This window comes from Daucus carota, chromosome 1, assembly GCF_001625215.2.
Source record: "Daucus carota subsp. sativus chromosome 1, DH1 v3.0, whole genome shotgun sequence".
Lineage (NCBI taxonomy): Eukaryota > Viridiplantae > Streptophyta > Magnoliopsida > Apiales > Apiaceae > Daucus > Daucus carota.
The window spans coordinates 5,903,332-5,922,790 of NC_030381.2; the positions used below are offsets into that span (position 1 = coordinate 5,903,332).

General features: G+C 30.5%; 2 protein-coding genes across 5 annotated transcripts; both read left to right on the forward strand.

Annotated features, from left to right (window-relative positions):
* Positions 1 to 4,088: 4,088 nt before the first annotated feature.
* Positions 4,089 to 6,588, forward strand: LOC108194942 (MYB-like transcription factor ODO1). Its single transcript, XM_017361881.2, has 2 exons — positions 4,089 to 4,559; positions 5,614 to 6,588. The coding sequence occupies exons 1-2, from the start codon at positions 4,297 to 4,299 to the stop codon at positions 6,179 to 6,181; spliced, it is 831 nt and encodes a 276-aa protein (XP_017217370.1). The 5' UTR covers positions 4,089 to 4,296; the 3' UTR covers positions 6,182 to 6,588.
* Positions 6,589 to 14,050: 7,462 nt separating this feature from the next.
* Positions 14,051 to 19,076, forward strand: LOC108209361 (nicotinamide/nicotinic acid mononucleotide adenylyltransferase). 4 transcript variants are annotated; one of them, XM_017380226.2, is made up of 10 exons: positions 14,051 to 14,193; positions 15,061 to 15,120; positions 15,381 to 15,454; positions 15,704 to 15,789; positions 15,896 to 15,979; positions 16,125 to 16,209; positions 16,951 to 17,030; positions 17,835 to 17,936; positions 18,301 to 18,359; positions 18,463 to 19,076. In XM_017380226.2, the coding sequence occupies exons 2-10, from the start codon at positions 15,062 to 15,064 to the stop codon at positions 18,557 to 18,559; spliced, it is 726 nt and encodes a 241-aa protein (XP_017235715.1). In that variant the 5' UTR covers positions 14,051 to 14,193; position 15,061; the 3' UTR covers positions 18,560 to 19,076. The 4 variants fall into 4 exon arrangements, with proteins under 4 accessions (XP_017235715.1, XP_017235723.1, XP_017235727.1 ...); XM_017380234.2 differs by having other exon boundaries at positions 14,052 to 14,193; positions 15,048 to 15,120; XM_017380238.2 differs by lacking the exon at positions 14,051 to 14,193 and having other exon boundaries at positions 15,341 to 15,454.
* Positions 19,077 to 19,459: the final 383 nt, after the last annotated feature.

A 19,459-nucleotide genomic window follows, 5' to 3' on the forward strand; every position in this document is an offset into this window, starting at 1 on the left:
GCTTTAAGCACTCTTACTACTAGTGTTTAAGCCACAAATCTTCAGGGGTTGCTTTAAAATTTTCCATTAACCCCACTAGAGGAAGTGGATAGCTGTTTGTCCTCAATAATTATTCTGTGTTATCAGACATAATCATAATTCTACGGACAATTAACGTCAGTAACCATGTCCTTTCGCAATGCTTGTAACTTGTAAGGACCAATTACTGTCGAGGTCCATTTTATTTTGTGATTATATGACAATTAAGCAGTTACAGAAAGTATATGCTACAATTAGTAAACCTCGGTTGTTTGATCTTCTCAGTTTACAGTGAATCTCAATATTGATGTAAAATAATATTAATTTGGACTTGTTAAGGATCGTGTTCGTGTACATGGAGTCCGTAAATGTTCTACGTAACTTTAAAAAAAAATAAAAATGTATTTATAAATGAGTTCATTTTAACTGAGAAACAATATTTATTTTATGTCGTTTCAAAAAAATATTTATTTTATGTATTTGGATATATCTTTTTGTTATTACAATTTATTAGATATAATAACAATTAATTATTATTATCTCCGTCCCGCTTCTTTTGTCTTTGTCTTGTTTATTTTCTGTGATCAAATCGACCAAATTTTGACCGGTAATAAGTAATTAGTCTTACATGATCTCTAAAAATCGAAAAATACATCTTTAAAGTAGAATAAATTTAGATTTCAGTAATATAATTTTTATAATTTTTTCCAATAATTTAACATATGTAAATTTCAGTCAAAGTTTAATTAATTTGACCGCAAAAAGTCAAACAAAACAAAAGAATTGGGACAGAGGGAGTAATAAATTATCCTTGAAAGTTGTATTTTACATATCTGTAAAATCAAATTTCAAAAATAAAAATAAGAATTAAGAATTGATTTATAATTTTTTTTACACAAACGGTACAAATAAACTTATAAACTAGCAAAACACCTCTGGCCAAAGTTTTTTTTTTTTAAGGATTAGAATCAGCTTATTCTTACTGAGAAAAAAAATGATAAATCAACTTCCGATTTTTAAGCCTGATTCTGAAAAATTGAAATTATAATTGAGTTTGGAATCGGAAAGTCTAAATTAATCAGTCCGTGTCAATCGAACCAAAAATAGCCTGAAAAATTCTGGGGGAGGAAATCACAGAACTGCGGCAACTGCCCAACTTTTCATTCGAAATCCAATCACCCCGAAAATCTTACAAAACAAAAAAGAACGTTGCTTCGAAGTAGCTTGAGTTTGTTTCAAAAAAAGACATGTTCTGTCTTTGTTCGATCATGAACTCACAACAACTACAGTAACTGTTCAACTTCAACACTACACTTCCACAAACTCATATCCTTTCAAGCAATGCAATATTGCAATCCAAATACACCTTTCTTACCTTACTAGCTACAATACGTAAAAACATAATTAGGTAAACCTCTGTTTTCTTAATTTTCGCTAATCTCTTAATTATCCCAGATTCATGAACACAAAAACGCATACGTGGCTAATTCTAATTATTATTTAATTATTTTTATTCCATTCGCATAACAAAAACTCTTGCGTGGCTGGTCACAAATTGACAAAATTGTTGGGAGAGGCTGAATCTAAACCATGTGTTTTTTATCATGAGTTTCGAGAAAATAATACACAAATAAAACATCCTAGTCACCTCTGACAAAAATAAAATAATATTATTTGAGTGATTAAAATAACAAAAATACTGGTTCGGGTCGGTTTCTTTCCTTATCCGGTAAGCAATTAAGCATATGTTTGATTGCAGTTTGTAGTGTGCATGCATGTATCTGGAAATTTTGAATACGTTCAAGGATTTAATAGCATAATAAAGAATAATATAGATGCATAAATACTTACACGGGTGTTCGGTTTTATAAAGTGTAGTGCCTTTCAAGTATTATTGGATTGGTACGTTTGATTTGTGTTCATATTATCGAAACCTTTGGAAGATTCGTATGTTTTGTTTTACGTAAATAATTATATCTGGACCTAAATAAAGTGTACAAGTAACTTCAAATTATATCTAAAAACATACCACAAATTGTTACCCACATTTTAAATACAAATAAGCCAGGTACTAAGATTTTCTTCCAAATAGATCCCGAAAGCAAAGGAAGACTGGAATGCCAACATGCGTATATTATTGAATTCACCCGATCCGATAGTACCCATCTCAGGAACGTTTATCGCTTGAGTTATTCTATCACACCCATGTAACCTGTATTTTTAACAATACAATAATTGAAAAACGAGACTGGTGTACTAGAAGAGAAATTCACAAGAATTTTTCTCAACGCAGTCATCTAATCACGATTAAGCCAGATCTGGTAGTTGAAATCTTGGGGTCCATGTTCAACGACGCTCACCTACGTTAAGAGACACAAGTCAAAATATTAAGCTTTTGGTTTTCAACCTACCACCATATCCCCCGCAGCCATAATATGAACACAGTTATTATAATAATCCATATCGGCCTAGCTAGATTAACTTAATTAATTACATACTTATCTGAATCTTAATTTATGTAATCTACTTGGTTTTTGTGCCCGATATGCAGTGAAGGTACACGTACTCTGTTTGGTTCCCTCTAGATCAGCAATTAGATTCTGTGACCCGGAATTTACAACACGTATTAGATTACTAAAACTTGGTTAATTGCTAATCATAAATTAGTAGATGAGGTGTTTCCTTGTTGCATGCAACCTAACTAGTTGTTAAACCCTATGGCCCTATTTCAGCCTAATTTTTGTTATGTTTTTGGTTAAAGTAGGATTTAACATCGATCCGAAATGTGTCGAATCGAAGTGACTTTGTGGCATGGCAGTGTTTAAAAATTGGCCTTTAAGGCGATGTGTACAATGTTGGTACCGGAGACCGACATGACGAAGCGGATATTTTACGAGTCGAGTTCAAAACTTCAAATTTATAACCCTCTTTAAGCGTTTATGATAGTAGTTCTTGTCTATATTTAGAACATCTACATAGATTTGATGTTTTTGAGAGGATATGATGGAATTCAGTTAAATTTCACAGATTTTTGGCACCAGGCACATCTGTTGTTGGCTTGGTAATTTGTGTCGGGTCACGTCCGATATCTCTAACATGAATTTGTAAAAATGACAACGATAAAAAAGTTGTATATTAACAATCATGGTTAATTTAGTGCAAGATTGTAGATTTGATCCTTAGCGCCACCCATGCATGATGCATGCAAGGAGTCCCCGTTTGATCATATATATTAGTGTGCTGCGCCTGCATTACGAATTTACGAGTTACTTATTTTAGCAAGCATTCATATGATCTTGTACGGTCGATCTTTATTTTAGTAAGCATTCATATGATCTTGTACAGTCGATCTCATGTGAATTCAACTCAAAGTTAAATATTTTAACGAGTATGTCTAGTAATACTATGTTCTTAACATGTTACTATGATCTTTAAATAAATGTCACACATAAAGATTATAAAACACATCAGTTACATTATAATCACACGCATCTTTATAATACACAAGTTACATTATAACCTCACCCAATCCTTATAAAACACATCAGTTATATTGTAAACTCACTCACTCGATCCCGTCAGAAGAAAGAGTTATAAAATCACTCAGGTTATGTTATATATATAGATGACAATATAAATAGGCTGGTCATAAAAAAATCATTTATGAATAGAGATTTTCCTAATAAATCATAATAGAAGGTCTTACTAACCATAATTTACAATCGGGCTCAACCTAACTGTTTTAGTGGTCCGAAATGTTGAGATGTTTTGTGCAATATCTTGCTCTTGACAGATTCCCCGAAACAATTTCGTTCAAGAATCATTACATTTCTTGATCAACCAGACAAAACATGGAATACATAAACATCCAATGAAACACCGACACGCAAACACAGGATGACGAGAGAAGTGATGGAATGGTTGAGTAAGAGTGCAATCACAGAGTGGGATTGTGTAAAAAAATGGGAAGAAAAGTTTATGACATTCAGATGTAGCTTTGTACTTGGGTCATTCCCATATCACTCACTATCTCCTCAACACACCTTTCTTTGTAACTCTACTTATGTTACACCAAAACAACACATTCTAGGTCGCACGTTGCTTTCATAATCCTTAGCCGGGCCCCACAGGAATCAAATTCACATTCACTCTACTCTGTATAAATACTCGCATTATGTCATAAGAGGTTGCTAGAAAGGTCTTATAAGACTCTCTGTGGGGCTTCCGCTGCTTGCATTCGAATCCATTTTAACTTATAAGTTGTTTGAGTTTTCGAGAATGGGGAGGCAGCCTTGTTGTGATAAGCTGGGAGTTAAGAAAGGGCCGTGGACGGCGGATGAAGACAAGAAACTTATTAGTTTCATTCTTACGAATGGCCAATGTTGCTGGCGGGCTGTTCCTAAGCTTGCGGGTTTGCGAAGGTGTGGCAAGAGCTGCAGGCTTCGGTGGACGAATTATCTGCGTCCTGATTTGAAGAGAGGCCTTCTTACTGATGCTGAGGAACAGCTGGTGATTGATCTTCATGCTCGCCTCGGAAACAGGTTATTCCTCTGCTGCTCTACCTAAAGTGTTTCGCGTACATGCCCATGTTAAGTTATCAGTTCTCCGTTCTCGCAAGTTTTGGCCTTCTTGTTTTAAAGTATAAGATTGTTGTTTTCTTGATTATAACACAATCATGTTGATTACAATTTACAAAACGGAGTTGCTTTACGTTCGTAAACATACTAACAAACACTTTTTAGTTAGGTGATGAAATTATATCAGATCTATTCCTACTAATAATGATTGCCTCCTACATATACAAAAATCTCCGCAAATCAAAATTTCTACCAAACTGAAACACCCATATACAAAAGCATTTGATATCAAAACTAGTTTGCTGAGATTCATAATCAAGCTAGTTTATTTTATTAATCAGTCACTTTCCTCTCTTATTTTTCCTTTTACTTCTCTGTTTCCATTTCTTTTGGTAATTTACGTAGGCGTTGAATTAGTTTATCGGTTTTATTTGGGACCGTCTAATCCAAAGCCAACTATCATCAGTCTCACAAAGTTTACTGACTACAATAAAAAATAATTCCATACTTAATGTTTAAACTCATTTAGAGTATAAATTACTCTTAGAGGACCAAATTTTAAATAATTTAGCAGTCCAAACCTTCTTGTCACGACTAAACTGTGGAATTTATTAATTTCTCACGTTTTTGCATAATTTAATATACTAACATTTAACTATCGATTGCAATTAAGTAGCTAATCGTGGTCCTTAATGATTGCTTGGACTTGATACTTGAAGAGAAGCTTTTGAATAATATTTATCAGTGCATGGGTGGCTCATTATAGTTCTAAATAAAGCGATCATACTTTATGTCCAGTTGCTTAAACTAGTTGATTAATGATAATTAATGTTGGATTAACAATCTTGTGCTATATATAGCTATCTGGAGGATTGAAAGTTTCCACAGAAGTAGACTTAATTATTTGCTTTATTTATCTGCAAATCATCTTTCTTTATAATAAGAGACCTTCCGCGGTTACGTATGGTCTTGATTATTTAAATTTTTGTAATTAAATGGTTATAATTTTATTAAATAGGTGGTCGAAAATTGCTGGTAGATTGCCTGGAAGGACTGATAATGAGATTAAGAATCACTGGAACACGCATATTAAGAAGAAGCTTATTAAGATGGGGATTGATCCTGTTACTCATGAGCCTCTGCAGAAGGAAGAGACTAATAGCCAGGTGGAGAATTTGTCTCAGCAATTTCAGTCACCAGCTGAAACAGAACATCAGGTGCCTCCAGTGCAGCATACTAATGACATGGCCAGCTCCGAGACCTCGTGCACACCAACTGATCAAAATTCATCTGGCGATGAGTCTAATTCCCTCAGTGCTATTTGCGATCAGATAGATGACTCGTTGATCAGTTACCTGTTTGAAGACGATACTCCAGGACTTGTTGACGCACCCTGGGAATTTTCAGCTGTTGCGAAGGAGAATTTTAACAAGGTAGACATGGTGCTGCCTTCATGGGATGAAAGCTGTCCATGGCTATTGGACTGTCAGGACTTTGGAATTCAAGATTTCGGGTTTGATTGCTTCAATGACATCGAAATGAACATGTTGAACCAATTAGACGTGAAAAACGATCAAACTAGCTAGACCGAGAACGATGAAGGTGAAAGAAAAGTGTTTAGGTAAGGGATCAGAGAACATGCATGTTACAAAGTATCATGTCTGGTAAAGAATAGGTACTGGTGAATGTTTATATGAAAGTCTTGGATGGTAGAAACTGAAACCAGTTTTTCCGACCATCCTGACTAGGATATATAAGATGCCAAATCCCAAGTCTGTGGAAGGAGACATTTTTCCTCAGTTTGTTGTGGAGGAAAAGGATGTTGTGTCAGGTGTCATAGTGTTCGACACTGTAAACCGTTTGTATATAGATTCCGAAAATCAATAAAAAAATAATCTTTTATTGTAAAATAATAGTATAGGTTCTCATGAATTATAAACTGTTTGTATCTAGATTCTGAAAATGAATAAAATTTTAGAAAAAATATATACCATTGTGCTCTAATCTTTTATACTGTTCTCATTAATCATAAATTGTATGTATTCTCAGTAAACTGTTCAGGTATTCTGATATCTGTCTTGTCCAGTGATTGCATGTGTAGATCTTCCCCAGTGGGATATTCCACTCAAAATGTGTAGCTAAGCGAGACAATCCATCCTTTTCCATTCCAACAGAGGGCCAAGGGGAGATCCATAGGCTCCACCATAGGTGGAACTAATAAGAGAAGCATGCTTAGATCCCCGAGCTAGCTATATCGGTGTCAAACTCAAGTCCCACATTGTAAAAAAGATTTTTTAACACTTAAAAACAACTCCATAGTATGAAGTGTTTTGGGAGGAGCACAAAATTCCTCCCAAAACAAACCGTACGGGCTTGACCACGTCGACCTAGAGATTATGCAATATCATACTTGACCACGATCTATATCGAGTAATATCATTTAGCGAGTAGTTAAGATTGATACCAAAACATGATACACTTAAGTGAAATCAAGACAAGGTTAAAGTAGCACTGAGGATACTTGATTCACCGTATGAGAGATTTTAGTTATGAAATGTGAATTCAAAATAAAATTTCAAGTTTCTAGACATCATTTTAATCGATCTTTATTTGAGCTTGTCATTGTTTGATTTTACTTTAAGAGATTGCACTGTAATAAATAATAACTTACTATCGAGATTGTTTATATGGTGCAAGCCTCCAACAATATATAGTATCACTTTATTTTCCAATTGAATTTGGATAAAAATATTACTCTAGCCTGGAAAAATTTAAATTTTTGCTCCATAACTATCAAGGGACGATATTCCACTCAAAATGTTGAAAACACAATGACGCCAGTATAGAAGAATAGAAGATGAAATCCACCATAAGCAAAACAAATTTTTAGACGACTATTCATTTTAGATGAATAACTATCATATAATCACATAATCATATTGTTTGCCGTCAATCATGTCTGATAATTTTAGAACCTATATATATTAGATTTTACTATTATTTGTTAATTATACTCCCTCCGTCTCAATTTATAAGTCTATTTTGGAATAAACACGCATATTAAGAAAATAGTTGGTTAGATAGAATCTTATCTCATGTATCATTAATTTGTACATTGATAAGGGAGAAAAGATTTGAGTTTCAAAAAAATCACAATAAATATAAGGATTTAGTGCATTGAGAAATGAGAATAATGTTGAGTTTCAAAAAAGTCATAATTAATATAGAGATAAATTTGTATTAAAAGAAGAGAGGGACAAGTATTTTGGGACAAAGTCTTTTTCCAAAACGGTTCTATAAAATTGAGACGGAGGGAGTATTTTTTATGAGAATTGGATAAATTTAGAGCCATTATATTAGATAAAAATGGATGATTAGAACTATACATATTTCTAAAAATTTGACCATACTAATGAACGTTTTTCACCGAGTTCTGAAATCTATTATATATCTAATAGACCAACTAAGAGTAATTTAAATCAAAATGACTAAACTACCCTTGCTCATTATGCATAATTTAATTTAAAAAGACCAGACTACCCTTACTCACTATTAATATTTACTTTTAATACCAACCTATTTATTAGACATTAATGTCTCTTCGTTAATATGCATTAATTACTTTATAATTAAAACTCTAATACATATAAGTATATAACATTTATAGTTATGATTTAATAAATAAATAAATATCCAGTATTATAAAAAGCGAGAATAAAAATATCGACGATTAATCGAAATGGTTAACATGGTCATTATTTGATTAATTTAATATTATATATGTAAAAATAATATATATAATCATTTTTAAAATTTTAATTTCTCTTCACAAATTTTGTAAATTTTTATATTTTGTATGATTTTCGACCCATTATTCAAATTTCTGACCAATTAGACATCGATTAAACGGATTTTACCAAATCGGATCAAAATCCGTCCGACTATTGATTAATAGGTTAACTCGGCCAATTTTTAGAATGTTTAATTGTTATTATTTAATAAAATTATATACATATGTATTAGAATAACTATAAATAATATATATAACTATATGACAAAACTCTAATTCGGCAAGAATCTCATTTTTCGTATTAAATTTTCAATAATTTTAGGTGAGTGGTAATTTAATTATATAATTTTATATAGTGTACTATATTTTTTGTATTTATATTTTAATAAATATCATAATAGTGAGGATATGTGTACATATATACATCAATATAGAGTGTATTTGGGTAAATCTTATGAAAAGTGACTTCCTTCTTAAAATAAAAAAAGTGGACTATTTGTGAGAAGTGAGTCAATACTTATAAGTGATTAAAGTGTTTGAAAAAAAATTGAAGTCCTAAAAAAAAGTTAGAATTTCAAGTTCCTATGCGTGCTTGTGACTTTTTACACAAACAGGTCAAAAAAAACATATGCGACTATATTAGAAAAAAAAGCCAGAAGCAAGGACAGATATACACATAATATGACTTAAAATACAAATAAATATTAAATTGAAATTAAATTTACAAATAATCTCAACTTAAAAAAGATGAACAAAAAAAATATGAGATACATTAATTTAATTCAAAACAACCAATTTACCCTTTGCTCATTATACAATATTTATATATATAAAGGTTATCATTGACTTTTAACACTAATGTATTTATTAGACATTAATGTTCATTGTAAATTAATTCGATATGACTAATATACCCTTCGCTTAATACACATATTTTAATATATATAAAGGTTATTATTGACTTTTAATATTAACGCATTTATTATACATTAATGTCTAAGCAATGCATTTATTATACATTAATGTCTAAGCATTTATATACATTAATTATAACATGATCATTGTTTGAAATTATTTTAATATTATACATATAAATAATATATATCTAATCATTTTTAAAATTTTAAATTTTCTCCACAACTTTTGTAAATTTTAATATTCTACCTAATTTTTGACTGATTAATCCAATTTTGACCAATTAATCATTGATTTAATCGAGTTTTACCAAATCGTATTAAAAATTCGTCTGTTATCGATTATTCGGTTAATCGGCCGATTTTTAGAATATTTAATTATTGTGATTTAATAAAATTATATATATGATTTAATAAAATCATATATATGATTTTTTAACTATACGACAAAGACTCTGATTCGACAAGAATCTTATTTGTTTTTATCAAATTTTCAATAATTTTAGGTGAATGATAATTTAATTATAAAATAAAATTTTAAATAGTGTATATTTTTTATATTTACATTTTAATAAATATCATCATAGTAAGGATATATGTACATTTAGACATCAAGATAATAAGAATTAAAATACAAGTAAATATAAATTTAAATTATATATAGGGAAATTCTTGATGGTACCCTCGTAGAAGTGGTTTTTTTCAATGGTACCGATCATTTCTGACTTCTACCGATGGTACGTTCGTACTTTTAATTTACTTTACTATGGTACACTCGTGTACTTTTTATTTACTCTCTATTGATTACAAACTTAAAACAAATTGTATATTTGAAATCCTTGCGAAAAGTTACATAAAATAGACCCTTAAATCATGTAAAACAGTCAAAATGATGGTATTCTTTCTGAGCAGTTTAATGTTCGATCGCAGATGAAGGTATACTCTTTTGTCATAGTCAAAACTCTAAGCTGACGATTGCTTCGCGGCTGCTGACATAATGAGATGTTGTATTTTCAATTGTGTTTAAACATCATGTAATATATACTGTAGTTGATGATAAAAGAAGCAGTTTGGCTGCTACATAATGAGATGTTATATTTCCAATTGTGTTTAAACATCATGTAATATATACTGTAGTTGATGATAAAAGAAGCAGTTTGGCTGCTGACATAATGAGATGTTATATTTCCAATTGTGTTTAAACATCATGTAATATATACCGTAATTGATGATAAAAGAAGCAGTTTGGCCAAGCATCCCGGTACAGGGGCTAATGACCAGAAGCCTGAAACAGTGATTAGCCGGTAACTATTTTTTTTTATTCTATATATCTAAGCATCTGACACATACTTGTAGCAGTAAAATCGAATCTTGATCAATTTAATCCAAAATGACTAAACTATCCTTTACTCAAAATACATTCAGTTTGTTCGACTCGATCATTGGTGTAGATGCCGTATGGCTTTCTATTATTAGATTAACACCTTTGTTTCAAAAAAAAAAAAGAAGATATTTTTCATTCACAAAATTTGAACGTACGTATATAAAAAAAGAAAAGATTGGGAAAATAAAAAATTTTAAAAATGATTAGATATATATTATTTATATGTATAATATTAAATTAATTCCAAAATCATGTTATAATTAATGTATATTAATGATTGGACATTAATGTCTAATAAAATACGTTAGTTTTAAAAGTCAATAATGACCTCTCTATATATAAAAATATGTATTTTGATATTGCACTCAATGGACTGACTTGATGTATAATATAGGAATTAAGTATTTATGGGGCTATGTTTGGCTACGAAAGTTAAGCCTTAATGTTTATTTGTTTTTATAAAAATGTATATTTTATAATTTTTTGGATATATCATATATAATTATGATTTAATAATAAATAAATAAATATTTAGTGTTGTAAAAAGCGGGAATCAGAAAATCAACGATTAATCAGAATGATTAATAGGATCATTATTCAGAATTAATTTAATATTATATATGTAAAAATAATATATATATATATATATTATAGGGTCGAATAATATTATTCGACCCTATTAATCCAATTTTCGACCAATTAGTCATCGATTTAACCGAATTTTAATATATTTTTTGTATTTATATTTTTAATAAATATCATAAAAGTGAGGATATGTGTATATACAGACATCAACATATTATGATTTAAAATACAAATAAATATAAAAAAAGATAAATAACGAGATATAACATATATTGAAGAAAGTGATTTAAAGCAACCCGTGCTTTGCACGGGTTAAGAAGCTAGTTTCAAATAAAAGAGCGAATTTTTTTTTGAGCAGTAAACTACTTCTTTAATGAGCAAAACAACATATATTATTATTCTCCTCATCTCATTTTATAGCATTGATAATAAAATATCGATCCTATTTTATAATATTTTTTCATAAAATAGTTTTAAACCACTTAATTCTCTTGATACAAATTAAACAGTCAAACATAATTTATAGGACCAGTATAACTAAAATAAGTCGAGGGAGAAACTTTAATATAAATTTGAGTAATCAATATATATATCAATCAATCAATCATCAATATATATATATATATAAAGGAGGATGCGGGCGTCTCTAGAATTGCTCGATTCAGTGTTCTGATTTTTCTTAAATTAGCAATAGGATTACTAGCAATTATTGATAAAATACAATTTATATTTAAAATTTGTGATGTAAGTTAATACAATTTTTATTTTCGATTAGCTCATCGTCACCATCTTGAACGATCAGTATATACTCAGTATATACTGATTATCACCAACTTAATTGTATTGCTTGCAACAAAAAAATAAGCAAGGATGGCACTGTGTTTTATTTATTCAATTAACAATTATTGAACAAATATAATTTAAAAATACAATTCTTATTAGCAAAAGTTATAAATTTTATAATCTTATTATATTAATTTTTTTTCAAATTATATATCTAAAAAATAAAAACCAGCATATTCCAGAATCTCAAATTGTCTATAAACAGGTTTGTAGCGCTAAACTCATGTCGTTCCATAATGATCAAGAAGATAGCATCTCTATCATGAAAACATCTTTAAGTTCTTCACAACCTCATTCAAATAGTATGCATAGACTTACAACCAATCTCGATAATAGTTGGATTCAATCTTATAATTTTTTTTTAAAATTTTGAATAGAAAATAAAATTATAATTCAAAAAATCAAATTCACGGATCTTAAAGGTAATACAATCCTTTTTTTATTGGATTCTAAAAAAATAAAATTCTTTTCTTATAATTTTCTTAAATTTCGGATTGAAAATATAATTATAATTTAAAAAATCAGGTTCAAGGATTCCAAAAGTTAATACAATTCTTTACTTTTTGGATTCTAAAGGTAACACAATTCTTTTCTTATATAGGAATTCTCAAAGGAATAGGATTATATTTATTTAAACTAACAATTCTAGATAAAATACAATTTATATTTAAGATTTGTCCAATGCGTACAATTTTTATTTTCGATTTACTCTTATAATTTTCTTAAATTTCGGGTAGAAAATAAAGGATTGTAAGATAATAATCATTAAAAACTAACAACAAAAAAAAATAGAACCATAAAAGAATTATAATTTTTAACTAAAAAGTAGGAATCATAAAATAAAAATAATTAATAAAACAAAATAGGATATATAAAATAGGAATCATATATTAATTTTATGATAATGTAAATGATTCTGGATTAGTATTGTGTTTGTCGGCCACGGGAGGCGGCCTAAACTAATTTTTATCTAAATAATAATAATTTGTCTATTAGTATTATGTTTCACGGGAAAGTGGCTAAAATAATTTTTTTATCTATGTTATAATATATTTTCTTATTAAAACGGGACCACGGTTCAAAATATTTTTTATCCAATCATAATCTTTAATTTTATCATAATTAGAATAATTTTGATATTTATTTAAATTAACAATCATAGATGAAATACAATTTGTATTTAAGATTTGTAAGGTAATACGTACAATTTTTATTTTCGATTTAGTCTTATAATTTTCTTAAATTTCGAATAGAAAATAAAGGATCGTGAAGATAATAATCATTAGAAAAAACTAATAGCAAAAAAATTAGAACCATAAAAGAAATATTATTTTTAACTAATAAATAGGAATCACAAAATAAAAATAATTAATAAAATAATATAGGATATATAAAATAGGAATCATATATTGATTTTATGATAATGTAAATGATTCTTGATTAGTATTGTGTTTGACGAGAACGTGAGGCGGCCCAAACTAATTTTTATCTAAATAATAATAATTTTTTTATTAATATTATGTTTGACGGGAAAGTGGCTAAAATAATTTTTTATTTATGTTATAATATATTATTTGTTAAAACATGACCACAGTTCAAAATAATATTTATCCAATTATAATCTTTAATTTTATCATAATTAGTATAATTTTTATTAGTATTGTGTTTGACAAGAGAGCGGCTCAAACTAATTTTGATCCAAATTATACTGTAATAATTAATTTTACATAAAAATGAAAATTATGGATTAATATTGTCTTTGACGAGAGGGCGGTTCGAACTAATATTATTATTAGTATTGTGTTTGACAGGATGACCACTTAAAAAGAATTTTATACTAATTATAATACTTTTTTATTAGTTATATGTTTAACCGGAAGATGACTCAAAATACTTTTTATACTATTATGATATTAATTCTTATCAAAATTTATACAAAATTTATAACGCCGTCGCGAAACTCGGCTTTATTCACCGGTTACAACAAAAGACTATCGACAGACAATCCCTGGAACCAAACACTCGCGGTGGCTTGGTGTTCGTCGGATCTAGCTCCACGACGCCGTTTCGCCCCTAATCACAGTCAGTAACTTATTCTTGTTTCAAATCACTTTTTTAATTTTGTTTCGATGCCCAATTTAAACTGTTAATCTACCTGTGTATGTATCTGTACGTATGTATGTGTGGTTTGATTGTTGAATTGAATTGTTTGTGGACTTAAAAAATGTCAAATTTGATTAAATTTGGAGTTGAATTGGTGTAGCTGAATGTTCATAAAAATTTCTGAACTTGACAATGCTTAAAACATGATTGTCACAGCGCTCGACTAGTCGAGCAGTGGAGGCAGGGTAGTTGACTAATTATGACTTGAAAAAACCGATATATTGGTCAATTGGGCATGTAATCGGGTCAGCTAGTTGCTACGGGTTGTCGACTGAACCCAAACCCGGTCGAAACCCGATTTTAACAAAAGAGAACATTTACCCGGCCCTAATTACCTGGTCAAAACCCGATTTTGGATCTTTATGATGGTATTTAAAATATAAATGTAAAAATGAATTTGCTAAATTTTTTTTGACTTTGAAGTTTGGAATTTGCTTAATTATGTTATCTAAATAATAAATATGCATAATCAAGAATTCTGCAGAATGGAGTATTGCAGTTCACCATTCTGCAGGTGCAGTGGCAGGGAGGTTCTGCTCTGTTTTTAAGTCTAATAGCACTTTTCCTCTTCTCTGTTTTCCGCAATTTACCATTCCTTAGACTGTTTTCTGCGGTTGCATTTTGCAGAACTGCTCTGTTTTTTGCAGTTGCATTCTGAGGAACTGCTGCTAAATACTAAATAGCCTGATTTCCTTTGGTGCATATATGAAATAATTTTTAAATGTAATTACCTGTTAAAACAAAAGCAAGAGTGCTAATTATTTTGCATTTTGTTTGTCTGCGCAGAATGGACAGTGACTTGCCACTGGAAAAACTATCATTAGGGTCTAAAGATCATTATACCGGGTAATTTCTACCTCAGTCCCCCATTTTATTTCTGGTAGCCAAATTACATGAATATTGCCTATATTGTGTCCAGATGAACATAATAGCTATTATTGTTTTTGCTGGGAGTCATGTCTATCATACATTTTATATCATCGAGATATTGAGGCATGCATTATATGTAAAGGCTGATTCTAGTATCGTGTACATCTGTACATGAACTGTTTTTTTTCCTCTTAAGGTACTTATATTATCTGACAGAATAACTCTTGGAACATCAGGAAAAGAACATGTGTAGTTTTACTTTCAGCTGGAAGTTTCAATCCTCCAACATATATGCATTTACGTCTTTTCGGTAAGTGGCTGCAACCATTTTCCTCAACCTCAATCTAAACTTAACAAAGGACTTCTGTAGGAGTGTAAGTCAGTAACTTCAAGTCATGGTACATGTTGAAGGGGGAGGTCAATGTCGATACATATTTATACACACATATGACTATATATGTATATTTGTCTATAACTGTGATTACTGTTTTATATAATTTTTAATGGATTGCTGATTACTTTTAAAGTTTTAAATGTATATTTATTCTCTTGTTGCTAGAGCTTGCGAGAGATGCACTAAATTCAGAGGGGTTCTCTGTTATTGGAGGATATATGTCGCCGGTAAATGATGCATACAAGAAAAAGGTATGTAACTATGTGTATTAGAACATAAATTATGCACTTTGTTCCTACATGTGAATATGAACAAGTTGAATATGTAGTTAGTGGCTGAATGTTCTTCTCCGTATAGGGTCTTTTATCAGCTGAACATCGGATCCCAATGTGTAATCTTGCTTGTAGAAGTTCTGAATTCATAATGGTGGACCCTTGGGAGGTCTTTTTCTTCCCCCAACTTTCTATCTCTCTATCTAGATATAATATATCTGTGTGTGTGTCTTTTTATGAAAATCATTACACAGGTTTTTGGTCACTTGTTTTTTTGTCTTGCATATATAATAAATTATGTATCTCTGTAGTAGGCAAATCAGAGTACCTTTCAGCGGACATTAAGTGTTTTATCCAGAATCAGGAGTTCATTGTGTGATAATGGATTGGTACCAAGTGGTAAGCTATAAACTTTCCCTTGTTTTTCACCCAAAGTCCTAAATTGAAGAACCAGTTCTCTATGATTGAGAAAAGCGTGGTCCTTAAAAAATTTGTATTAATAGCATAAGGTATCACGTATAGGTCAATTCAGTCTGTACTCTGTACTCATGTTAAATGTTTGTAAAGTAGTACATTAACTTCGTCTATGTGAGATAGGATCATAGGAATCTTGGCTCTAAGCTTTTTATATTCTGTACTTCTGTGTTTAAATTATCTTTGATCATGTTATATCTCTACTGCTTTTTGGCATATCTTTCTACAGATCATGCTGCAATTAAGTGTTACATGGCTGATCTATGTATTTATATATTTCCATGTGTTATACTTGTACACAAGGTCAGCCTTTTTAAATTATTTTCTTAAAGATAATATTCAAGGGTTATAAGGACATTGATTAATTAGGCAATGTAGACTCTTTTAAATGAAACTTCAAATGTATTATTAAACTGTTGGAGCAAGATAGTTATATCTCTTGGTTGGGCTTTGGCTCCCTCAGTGACAGAATGTAATTTATAGCACCTAAGCAGATATAAAATATCCAAATGTATTGCTTAGTCTACATCCCTGCCTTGTGATATTCCTTTTCTTTTCTTTCCTAGATTGTACTACAATATACTGTTTCTGTGTTTTAGATGTTAGTATTTTCTTTCTTTGCACTCAAATTTATTGGTGATATATTGTTTTATCTTCTGCTTCTAGCATACCTTAAAGTCATGCTTATCTGCGGCTCTGATCTACTTGAATCTTTCAGTACTCCTAAAGTATGGATTCCCGAGCAGGTAAATCCAAGTCTATCATCAAATATGCAACTCAAATGCGTCTTTTTCTTGCTAGTGGAGGCTGGATGAATGAATTTAGTTTCTGTATTGATTAGAAATTATTCACGTCTAAGTTCTGGTTTATGACTCCATAATCGTCCTGAAATCTGCCAAAGCAAATGTAGCACGAAGCTAACGAGATCTTGCTAATTGAGAAAAGGTTTTATGTTGATTTTTCTTGATATTTTGGTCCATTGAAGTGTGGTGCGGGGCTGCTTTTGATTTGATATCTTAGAAGAATAACACTGCTACTTAGAGAGAGAATTAACACATTTACAAATGCAAAATCCCTAACATAATGAAGTTGTAGGAATTGGATGGCATAGCACACAAATTACCACATTTGATAGCTTTGTTCACAAGAGTGGTGTATAGTTCCTCCATCTGATAAACCAAGTTTATTATTCGCTGATTGGTGTCCTCGGTTATTTAATCTCTTTTTAATTTCATCAGGATAATGATTACAGTACACTGACATTGAGCAATGTGCATCTCTATGCTTTTAGGATATAATACTTAGCAACATTTTGAGCTTGTTGGAACGTGTAATCATGCAATCTCAATCATGTTAATTGGGCTTTCCATACACCATCAAATTGATTATAGATCCGAAACATCCAAAATGTTTGTATCTGTTAGTATGTGAAACGTCAACAAGTTGTCTGACAGTTGCTACGACTAAAACATCTATGTTGAAGACCTTAGATCTTGTGGAATTTGATTTCTGGAAGGAATTTGGTCATAATGTTTATTTTCAATTTATAGGTCAGAACAATATGTAGAGACTATGGCGTAGTTTGCATCCGGCGAGAAGGTCAAGACATTGAGAAACTTATTGCCAGTGATGAAATTTTGAATGAATGCAAGGTAAAAAAATTGCATATATTGAAGATCTCTTCTTCCAGGCGGTTCCTTTGGGATGAGTTTCCTTTCGTAATATATGAAAACATTTTCCATATTCTTTTGAACTTGTGAACATTTTTATACAATTGTTTTGCATGTTTCAGAAAAATATTTTCCTTCAAACAAGTAGAGCCTTAATTTCGGATTGTTTGTGTCAAAATTAAACTACTTTATCTGGAATTGGCATTGCATAGAAGTTCATAAAATGACTGACTTTTTTAGTTTGCATCTTCCAGCAATATATGCCAAGTTTATTAATTTATTTTTGATCGATTCAAATAATGACACGAGTGATAGGCATATCATATTGTTTTTCCTATATGTGCAGAGTAACATCAAAATTGTCGATGAAATTGTTCCAAACCGAATTAGTTCAACAATAGTGAGGTAACTAACGTATCTAAATATCTAGTTGCTTTGATGAAATATTAATGATTTACTGGTGAGAGGGCTTACTTGTATTCGTTGGGCTAACTCATATTTGTTGCAGGGATTGTGTTTCCAGGGGTTTGTCGGTAAAATACCTGGTGCCAGACGAAGTAATTGACTACATCAAACAACATAATCTGTACACAAACTCTACATAAATTTGAGAATTTCTTGGCTGGATTGAGAAGCGAAGAATCTTGCTTGTACAATTTAATAACTTACCCTTTAAGGGTAAGATAATTTGGGGATGTGTCAATTATAACTTTGAAATCAGACGCCTGTTGTGTTGGGTTGCATATGTCCACAGATGTTGAGATTACATATTGTTAGTTTAGCAAGATATGCAATGAGATACCGGCGGTTTTCTTCATACTTTACCTGTATTGTGCAATAGAAAGCAAAACGTGCTGTCTTGTATTGTATTATCTATTCCTCTCTACATAGATGTTGCGAAAATTAGGTTGTGTCTAGTGTGGAGGACTTACTCGCTTCCAGATTCTGCATCTTCGGAATATGTGAATCACCTTTTCCGATTTTGAACTTCTGCAACTAAGATACATGTAATTGCTTAGATTTGTCTATTGATTTAATAGATTTAATGACATAGAAAGTTTGTTAATTTGTGTTTGTCGTTTGTGGAATTGGTGAAATAGTTATGATTTGTGAAATTAGTGATTAGTGATGGATTAATGGCTGTATGTATATATATTAGTTACGTGTATGTAGTATTTAATATCTTAAAATGCTGATACGAACATATAATACATGCAAGAGAAATCAAAACGAGTTAAAGGAGTATTGGGGAGGCTTGGTTCACCCCTTGCGAGAGATTTTAGTTATAATTTACTATCAAGATTGTTCAATGTAGAATTAATTTATTGTAAAAACTCATTATCTAGCTAACTTGTTATCAAAAATCATTTACTAGTTAAGTCGACAGATTTTTTTAACATGTAGTAAAATATTTTGAGTTGACAGGTCTTCTATATGCTGCAAGTCTTGTAACACATGTATTCCTCCTGACAAAAAAAAACACATGTATTCCTTGTTTTCAACTG